The sequence below is a fragment of the Lontra canadensis genome, unplaced genomic scaffold (genome assembly GCF_010015895.1).
Source record: "Lontra canadensis isolate GAN:19392208 unplaced genomic scaffold, GSC_riverotter_1.0 scaffold52, whole genome shotgun sequence".
In the NCBI taxonomy this organism is placed as follows: domain Eukaryota; kingdom Metazoa; phylum Chordata; class Mammalia; order Carnivora; family Mustelidae; genus Lontra; species Lontra canadensis.
The window spans coordinates 6349962-6360679 of record NW_022631046.1 but is presented as its reverse complement, the minus strand read 5'-3'; the positions used below and the strand labels follow the sequence as shown (position 1 = coordinate 6360679).

Below are 10718 nucleotides of genomic sequence, written 5' to 3'. Positions count from 1 at the left end.
ATGAACCAAATATTTCCATCAAAACAGAGGACATCAGCACTTATTTCTTCATATTCCATTTTAAAAAAGATTTTCTAGAGAAAAGAAAACACTTTAAACTCTCTTCTTGTTATACTTGAAATCAAAACTGCCTTCTGTTGCCTGCTGGGCTGAACAGGTCTAGATATCAATACATTACAACATCTTTGGAACTGTGACTTCAGTGACAGTCGCCCTGAATTTTGGCTATAGGTTTTTGAGCTGAAAGTCAGAATTTCCTGGGCTGAGCTCCCTAGGTACCAAGGTTCTGTGGTTCTTGGAGGGGTTAAAGTTGGAGCCACTGATGCATATATTTTAGGGAGGATTCATAAAAACACGACACTGGAGCCTGGGTCAATCCATTACTGGGAATGAGCAGTGACCAATAGAAAGGGAAGAAGAAGATCCAAGAAGGCTGAGGTAAGCATTCTGAAGCCCTGGCAAAGTGGAAACAATAGATCAAAAGGTGTTCACTGTGACTGGTCAGAGTAGGTTTTATTTTTTTCTCATAGGAGGCTTGACAGCCTACAATAAAAACAAGCTGTTTTAGTCACAGCGTTGTTTTGTTTTGTTTTGCTTTTTTGTTTCATTTCATTTTTTTCCCCCCTTAACTGAGTTTGAGCAAACTTCAGACCCAGACACAGGACTCAACGGTATATTCCTGGAAGGCAAGGTAAACTTTTTTTGCACTTTTAAAAACCTAAAGTTACGAATTCAAAGTTCTGATTCATCAGAGGCAGGATTACAGCTTAATAACTAAAGTAAATACCGATTCTGAAGAAAAGAATGTGTTAATATGTCTCTATTGGAAGATGACCAGAGCAGAATTCTGCGATCGTAAAAAATTCGACAGCTTGCGGAAACAGCTCTGCACTTGTCATTTCCCTCAATTTAGTGGCACAGTGGAAAGATCAGTATTTCATAAATGATGCTTGTTTTATTTTCTCCTGAAGAGTCAGTAAAATGTATTCTGTTTTTATTGCCAAGCAACTGAATTAAATGTACATTGGTCAGAATGTTACTGTTCTATTTTTCCTGTGAGAACAGTTTGTTGTACCTATCACCTTGCTGGTATTCAATGGCGAGGGTTTCTATCCTTGAGATGGTCATATACCAATAATATTAACCTGTTCTTTGTTAGCAACCATCCTGAAAAATTGGAAGTCTATCTGTCCCTAAACATGGTCTTTGCTTTGTTGTTTTTCTTATCAACCATAGTAATGTCATAGGTGAATATATTACTTGCTTATTTGATATAGAGTTCATAATCCAAGTTCCCTGGTTGAACAACTTGATTTTGTATTTATAATATAAATTGGAAGTCTTCCCCCACACCCCAGTATAAAATTTGCCAGAGAAGTAGAACAACAGAGAGAGAAATTAATCACACATTTTTCTTCATATCTTAAAGCCTTCCTTCACAACAAACTGCTAAAATGTTCTTTGATCTCTCTGTTTCTTTGGTTCAAGGGCCAGCGAGCCTGGGAAATCTCATCCAGATGTTCTGCTCATTTAGGAGTAAAAGTAAAAGCATATGCTTACTTCTCAGAAACAACACAGACTCTCAATTTGAGTTATTAAAAGATCATTTTTTTAATACTCTTTTATTCGACCATGGGTTTCAGTTAACTTTCTTGTATTCAATAGCCTGAAATGGAAAAGTACTTAGAGCTTCTAAAATTTGCTTTTTATTTCTCAGTTTTCACTGTGACTGGGTTAAAACCAGAAAGCTAGAAGTTAGTGAGCTAGTGTCAGTGTTTGCAAAGTGCTTTGTGTGTAGCGCCTACTAAATACACGTGTACTAATGGGTAGCTGCGTATAAGTTGTTGACATGTGTTCACCTTCCCCCAAAGAAACAATGCTTACTGGTGATGTTGGTACACCTCATTTTCTGAAGGTCAAGATATTCAAGCATCTAACAATTATATCCCCTATCCCAGGTACTATAATGGCAACCACAATCTGTTTCATCATCTGGGTGTTATTCATAACAGATACTGTATGGACTCGAAGTGTGAGACAGGTCTATGACGTAAATGATCAAGAGGATTGGGCTGTGCATGACTTTGACTGTCCCAGGGAATGCTTCTGTCCCCCTAGTTTCCCTACTGCTTTATACTGTGAAAATCGAGGTCTCAAAGAAATCCCTCCTATTCCTTCAAGGATCTGGTATCTTTATCTTGAAAACAACTTGATAGAGACCATTCCTGAGAAGCCTTTTGAGAATGCCACCCAGCTGCGATGGATCAATCTAAACAAGAACAAAATAACCAACTATGGAATTGAAAAAGGAGCCCTGAGCCAACTGAAGAAGCTGCTTTTCTTATTTTTGGAAGATAATGAGCTGGAAGAGGTACCTTCTCCATTGCCAAGAAGTTTAGAACAACTACAACTGGCCAGAAACAAGGTGTCCAGAATTCCTCAAGGGACCTTCAGCAATCTGGAGAATCTAACTCTTCTTGACCTGCAGCACAATAAACTGTTAGACAATGCCTTTCAGAGAGACACCTTCAAGGGTCTCAAGAACCTAATGCAGCTAAATATGGCCAAGAATGCCCTAAGGAATATGCCACCAAGGTTACCAGCCAATACAATGCAGCTGTATCTGGACAACAATTCCATTGAAGGAATACCGGAAAATTACTTTAATGTGATTCCTAAAGTGGCCTTTCTGCGACTAAACCACAACAAACTATCAGATGCAGGGCTCCCTTCAAGCGGTTTTGATGTATCCTCAATTCTAGATCTTCAACTGTCTCACAATCAACTCACAAAGGTCCCCCGAATCAGTGCTCACTTACAGCACCTTCATCTTGATCATAACAAAATTAAAAGTAAGTAATCATCAGGGTATGTCTTTGGCTAAAATGCTCATGGTCATTAAATCTATATTTTCTTTAAGATTAGCAACTATGTTGGGCTTCCCCCATCACCAGCCCAGCTAATGTGCCCTTAGATTTCTTTTTTCAACTTTCAGTATTTTGTCTTTGTCTATTCATTCTCACACAATCTTAATGAACCAAGAAGTTCAAGCCTTCAAATTGTAAATTGAAAAGTGGATTTATTAACCTACAAAGGGTGATTATCCATTGGAGAAATGAAATATATCTTCTTTTATTCCTAGGAGATCCCAGTATTTCTGCCTCACTGGGTAGATTTACTTAGGAAAATGTACCAAGCACAAACAGCTTCATGCATAGTAATAGGAGAAGTATGATTTAGGAGGTATCAGAAAGGGATCTAGGTCATAAAATCTATAGGTGCCTGAAACCACCGTAATTAAAGTCTTTGCTCTAGATTAGAGGGTTTCTCAGGCTTCCAAGTGTGCAGACTGGTTACACCACCCCAGAGTTCCTGATTGAGTACGTCTGGCTGAGACTTGAATATCTCATTTCTAACAAGTTCCCAGGTGGTGCTGAGACTGCTGCTCTGGGGACAAGGCACTGGGAACCAACACTGTAGTTCAACACCTTGTTCAGCTGAAATGGAAACAAGTGCTCCTGGAAGTTGATGACTTCTTAGGACTAATGGCAATCAACAAGGTAGAATGATTGCTCCTTTCCTGAAAATAGCTTTTGATAAGGGAGAGAGGAATGAGTACAAAGTGCCTTTGAAGCAGAGGTTGATTATAGAAGACCTAGAAGATTTAGTTATAGGAAGAAGAGGCTGGAGATGCGAAATTAAAACTCTTCAGAGTCCCACCTGAGACCAGCCTGACCCTGCTGCAGAGGTGGACAGTATCCTGGTCTCACCACAGGGGCACTGGAACCAGCCTGAAACCTATCTTCAACCCTGGAACAAGCCCTACAGGAAGATAATCTGAGGAGACTTCTCCTCTACAGCCTTAGAAAATACATTCCTAAAGTGAGAAGCAGTCAGATAGTTTGTAGAAAAATGGCACAGGTAATTGTCAGAAGGTAGTACTGCTTGGTTATTATTCATTAGCTTCCTTTAAGCAAATAATCACACAGACATCTTATTTGTAAAAATAGACGATTTTTCTACTGGGTACTGCTCAGTTATTCAAGTTATTCAATTTTTTCTCTCATTTTTTTTCTTTTTTGTTTTTCTACCAGCATACTTGAGCATATAATTCAGGAATTAACAAAGAGGCTGCTGCCCCATTTTTCCATGGTGATGAGACACATTGTTTAATCCTATAGTCAAGAGCAAAAGATGCAACAGGTCAAAAAAAAAAAAATTAAGAGCCAAATCTCACTGACCTAGATTGTACAGCAGTCAATATTGACCTAAATATATGCATTTTTTTTCTTTCCTCTGATGAAAGTTCTGTGCTTCAACAGGTACATTCCTTATCTGGCAACAGAAGTCCCATAGACATGTGATGTGGGAAGTGACTTTAAAGGGACTCCACATAGATCCCTATTTCTGAATCAGGGATTCCCCTTAGAAGTTGAGAAAAAAGGGTCTTTAAGAGTGAGACAGCAAAATTCAACACGCAGTTGGGCATCTACACCAGTCACTTACATAATTACATGAAGTTACATAAAAAAGAGTAGGACTCTGTTCTTCCTCCACTCAGGTTTTTAAAAGTTTTATAGTATTTTCTCATATATTTCTGTTCTTCAGTAGTTCTCATACATTAGCATGTACCAGCATTATCTGGAAAACTTAACAAAATATAGCTTGCTGGCCCCAGCTTCACATTTTCTGACTCAGTAGATCTAACAGTTTAGTTCCTGGGAGGTATTGATGCTGCTGGTCCAAGGACCACACTTTGAAAACCCCAAATTAATCCTCACAAGAATCTTGGTTGGTAAGTTATTAAGAGTTTCTGAAGAAAGAAATGGAGGGTCAACTAAGTGAGGAGACCTGCCCAAGGACAAAGAATAAATATAATACAGGACCTCAGATCAGGCCTTCTTATTTTAAGTGTTGTTTTCTACTAATACAATATAATCTCAGCACATTTTACTTCAATTTCCAGAACACAAGACTTTAGAAAAATTTCTGTCAACCCAGGTAAGAATAATTTTAACAGCAACAACAAAGAGAGATTTATTTGTTTCTTAATGTAGATATCAGACACGGTCATTTCTATATTCCCAGAAAATAAGTGTAAAATAAGAATTTCCCTGGCTAGAATTATTGGCTCACCAGTATATCACACTGTGTCATAATAACTGTTAAAGTACTTATTTCTTTTGGCTGCATAATCTACTCTTGTTTTTAATAAAGTGATTTCCAAGAAACATACCTTTTATATGAAGAGTTCTTAGAATTTTCAGGATGGTGACCTTTTCTTATGAAAAAGATGGGAATATTCATTTCCTCTGAACAATTTAAAGAACTTTAAACCTGGCAAAAAAAAATGTTATCTATTCAAATAAGTTACTTTGTGATGTTCTCTGAGAAATATAATAATTTATGAAAATATAACTATATTTGAACACCTGCTTTTCCCATTACATTTATGCAGACATGCTTTGGTTATGGGGCATAAAGGTAACAAGGATGATAGCACATTAAAGGGACATAGTCTCTCCAGGAAGCAAGGGACCCTATGTAGTAGGAAAAGGACAAGGCTGGGACTCAGCTCTGCTGTTCACTTGTTAAAATATCTTGAGTGCATTACCTTACCTGTCTGAACCCCTTGCAAGGCTCAGGTAGGGAGAATAATCCTATTGCCTGATAAATTCTATGTGATGATAAGGTAATAATGCATGTGAAAGATAACTTTATATACACAGACTGATATATATTACGAGTCATTATTTTTAGCAAGTTGAATTCACAAAATGAAATAAGATCAGAGCATAACAACCTCACTGTAACCATGAACTCAAAGGAAGACCATTGCCAAAGTCAGGTAGGTCTCATCTTCTAAGGGAGGAGCTCTTTCTCAAAATAGTTTCAAATGAGACTGAAAAGCAATATATGGATTCATGGTTGAAATCAGCTATTAGGCACACTTGCCTGAATTTTGCTATTTTAACAGATTTTTCTCCTGAATACTCCTAAATTTCAGTAAAGTCTTTGATGCCAAGGGCTCTGATCCAAGGCAGGTGCATGATTTCTCACGTCCTAATCATCTGAAAAGGCTGATGGGATATTTTCTGGCTTGGATCTTTGTAATTCAATTCTTGGCAAATACATCCTTTCTAATTAAATACACTTAAATACAAAAAGATTCAAGGTTCTTCTCTTTAAGTATTATATATGTAAATGTATGTTAAATCTATTTTTTAAAAACTCATCATACACTACTAATTGGACATTTTGAATTTTAAGGTAATTTTTAAGCACTTTCCTTAATAATAAACTGATTTTTCCACTTACCTATCCACTCATTCATCCATCCATCTACCCATGTACCTAACCGTTCCTTCTATGACCCTTTGTCTCCACTACACATCTCATTTATAGTAGTCTAAGCATGCTTTATCTCACTTGGAAGCTTAGAAAACAAATGATGTATTCTTTCACTCTTATCTCAGCTTTTTTTTTTTTTAAGATTTATTTATTTATTTGAGAGCCAGAGCATGCATTAAAAGGGGTGGAGTGGGGCAGGGGGTGCAGAGGGAACAGGAGAGGGAGAAGCAACTCTTATCTGAGCAGGGAGCCCAATGTGGGGTCCGTCCCAGGACCTTGAGATCATGACCTGAGCTGATGTCAAATGCTTACCCTACTGAACCACCCAGGCGCCGCTCCGTCACAGCTTTTAACAATATGTCCTTTCTCATGTTCTGTGCAAAGTATAACTGAATATGGAATGAGAGGGCTGTACATCTGTTGCACATTTTTTAGGGTTACTTTTATAAGACACATATACCTCCAACTTGACAAAAATGGCTTGTATCCCTGGCACTTTCACAGGTCAGGTTTCTAGGTGCTCTACAAGACTGTTCCATGGCTTCTTGGTCTTCTCAAACCTGGTCTCTTCTTTCTAATTCTTTTGTTCACGCCATCTTTGTCTCCACAGATGTGAATGTCTCTGTAATATGTCCTCCCATACTGCCAGCAGAACGAGACTTCTTCGGTTATGGACCTCACCTTCGCTACCTCCGTCTAGATGGAAATGAAATCAAACCACCAATTCCAATGGATTTAATGAACTGCTTCAGGCTCCTTCAGGCTGTCATTATTTAAACACATCTTCAACATCTAAAATTTGTTTAATGAGCTAATATTCTGAAATGAAATTTGGTTACCATTCATAACTTTAAGACAAAAGTCACATTTCCAATTGTTCTTGGCCACCATTTTTGTTTGTATAGCTTATGTTTTCCATTCAAAGATGCTTTCACCAATGATATGTAGCAGAGTTGGCTTTTCTTTAATTGATAAAACAGACACAGAGTTCAGATAGTTTATCAACTCAAAGATAGTTCTTTTTTGTCTCTTCCACAGCTTACTAATATCAAACAATGCAGCTGCATTGTTATACAATATAAAAGACATATTGGTTTACATATGTTCAAAATTGCTTATGCTGATAATATAGTAGAAGTACAGTAATCTAACAGGAGATAAGGAGATCTGGAAAAAATGAGAAAAATGAGATATTTCTTCATCATAATTAATTTCAGATTGCTAAGTAGCATTAGTAAGTATAAGTATAGTATTTAGCTCAAGAACGGTTATGAAATGTATTAAATACTTCATGAAAGGAGACTTTTAGTCGTTTAATACCAAATAACAGAAAAAAAAACAGTAATGTTCAGTTTACTACTATTTTTTATAGCTGCTGTTTTTAATATAGTACAGTGTACTCTATCAATTAACAAGTCGTAAGTTTTACATTTATTATAGCACATTTCTCACAGAATCTTAGTGTTTAACTTTTAAAATCCATTTGAATTGCAAATTGTTCAGCTCTTACATTTGCCAGTGGTTTTGGATTTTTTAAATAAAAAGAGTGAATGCTTTCTAAGAAAACAGTGGTAAAATATTTATTTCAGGGTCGTTATTTACAAGTTTTATTAAGAACATATTTTAATAAAAAGTATTATAATCACAATAATTTCCATTTTTCTACCACAAATACATGCAAATATATTTTCTCCTACCTTTGTTTTTCCTTCTTTTCTGATAAACATAAGTAAAATTTATACTCTAGTCATTTAACATAATACTCCTATTTCTCATGAGTTAGAAAGAAATAACCTAGGATTCCATTTAGTAACAAAGTATAGTTTACTTCAGACTTCTAATTTCTAGGACATATCTATAAATAATAAATATTCCACAGACATTAATATGTGAATTTATATATTTTCCAAATAGTATTCTGAAATATCCTATAAAATTTGACATAGTTCCCTAGAAAATTGATCATATATATCTGTGAAAAACCAGATTAAGGAAAATCTAACATGTTACTTTATACCAAGATTTCTCAGAAACTTAAAATTATTCTATAAGGTGAATTCTTAAAAAAAGAACATAACATACAGTTTTCCCTACTTATTTTCACATGAAAACTTATGAGGGGTTAGGAGGGAAGAACCAATGAGAATACTTTGAACAAAATTTTTAAAAATGTTGGCTAAAGGTAAGAAATGAAATTAATTCACATTAAGAAAAGAATTTTTTAAAAGACTTCAAAGCACACAAAGAAAATTATTAAAGTTATGTCATAAAAAACAAGTAATCAGATATCATCAGGCTGGGGAACAAGAATATGTTGAAATAAATATAAGAACTTTAAATATTTGAAAATTTGCCATATGGAAAAGGGATAAAATGTATTCCAGTAGATCCAAAATGAAGAGTAAAACATATGGTGAAATGCATATGGAACCGTATTTTAACACTAACAAGAAAGAATTTTTTAATAATTGCTCAGAATCATCCAACAATGAAAGCAATTTTCTTGAGATGGAGTTAACCATCATTATGACTGTCCAGAGAATGAATAATGGTTCAAGCGAAAGGCTATAAAAGGAATTCCTGATTTTGAAGCAAATTTGTAAAATGTTCCTCTTTGACCTTTTCAACTCTAAAAATTCCCTCTCCTTTCCCTCTCACCTTCCATCCCTCCCTCCCTCTAGTCTACCTTTCCTTCCTTCTTCCTTCCTTCCTGCATTTTTTTTCTTTATTTATTTCAGAAAATATACATTGAGAACCGTATATATACCAGACTATACTACACACTGGGGTATAATTGTTTATACTATAGTTGGCAAGACACCAATTAGGTGAATAACCACAAAAATATATAAAATTTTATCTGTGATAAATGCTATTAACAGACAGCTACATGGTACAAAACTGATGGTACATGGTACTAATACTGATTTGTTACAAAGGTTCTCTAAAGAAGTAATGATTAAGGAAATTATAAGGATGAGAAGTATTTATCACTGGTGGGAGGGAAGAATATTTCAGGCAGAATTTAGACATTAGTTTCCAGGAACTATTTATTTATTTATTTATTTATTTATTTTTATTTATTTTTTTCCAGGAACAATTTAAAAGTTCCTGAAGAGTTTTAAGTCAGAAGGGATTCCATTCATTGAGGGTTAATATTGTGTAGTGGTAAAGAACATTAACACTGAAGCTAAAATTACTGAGTTCAAACCCCACATTTCTGGCTATGTGGTCCTGGGCAGAATCATTAAATTCTCTATGCCTCAGTCTCTTCTCATTTATGAAATGGGGACAAGTAATAACATCTACCTTACAGTGAGAATTAAATGAGTTAGGGTATGTAAAGTGTCTTGAAGAATGCCATGGTATTCTTCATGGTAAGTGCTGGATGTTTATTATTATTGTATGCAACATATGGTTACATAGATCTAGACATTCATACATAGATGTGCAAGCTTCTTGGTGAAGTGAGTAAAACTGGAGGGAATTAAGATTAGATGGGAATAGATCAGTTAGGGTTGTAATCTTACAGCACAAATTAGAAAAACAGAAGTAGCTTAGAATATAATGGCATGGTGGGATTGCTAGAAATGAAAAGATATGGACAAGTGTGAAAGAATTAAGTTGTAATATTATCAGGATTTGGTAGTTGATTGGGTTGATGGGAGCAAGAACAAGGAGGTCGTAAGGTTTCTGCTTGCAAAAAGATACATGGCAATGTGTTTTCTAAGAGGAGCATGCTTAGAAGACCATGAATTTGATTTTAGATGTGGTTAGTTTTAAATTATTTTGATTCAACCAAAAGAAGTCATGTAAGTTATTGAATGAGGACTAATGTTAAAAGAAGGGGTCTGGACAGGCACATAAATATATGGGTGAAATTTTCTAGATTTTGTTAATAGTTCCAAAAATTGGAACTTCATATTTGTATGAAGGAAGACTGAGTTAAGGGCAGAGTACAGATTGAAAAAATGCAGGCATAATTCTAAATATTGACCAATGAAGCTAGGAAGGACAGAGTAAGCTTTCTATCACAAATTCTTTTTTTAAAAAAGATTTTATTTATTTATTTGACACAGAGAGAGAGATCACAAGTAGGCAGAGAACTAGGCAGAGAGAGAGAAGGGAAGCAGGCTCCCTGCTGAGCAGAGAGCCTGATGCGGGGCTTGATCCCAGGATCCTGAGATGCATGACCTGAGTCGCAGTCAGAGGCTTAACCCACTGAGCCACCCAGGTGTCCCACAATTTTTTTTTTTTTTAAATATAGACACAAAGTTACTATAAAGTCTCTAAAATTTACAAATAATCTGCTTTTCTCTTTCTTGATGTATACATTGTGATTATTACCAATAGTTTAAAAAAAAAAA

The 10718-nt window shown here is 35.6% G+C and overlaps 1 protein-coding gene across 2 annotated transcripts; it reads left to right on the top strand.

Annotated features, from left to right (window-relative positions):
• Positions 1–249: 249 nt before the first annotated feature.
• KERA (keratocan) lies at positions 250–7773 on the top strand. 2 transcript variants are annotated; one of them, XM_032874204.1, is made up of 3 exons: positions 250–438; positions 1959–2852; positions 6962–7773. In XM_032874204.1, the coding sequence occupies exons 2-3, from the start codon at positions 1967–1969 to the stop codon at positions 7126–7128; spliced, it is 1053 nt and encodes a 350-aa protein (XP_032730095.1). In that variant the 5' UTR covers positions 250–438; positions 1959–1966; the 3' UTR covers positions 7129–7773. The 2 variants fall into 2 exon arrangements, with proteins under 2 accessions (XP_032730095.1, XP_032730094.1); XM_032874203.1 differs by lacking the exon at positions 250–438 and adding an exon at positions 583–691.
• Positions 7774–10718: the final 2945 nt, after the last annotated feature.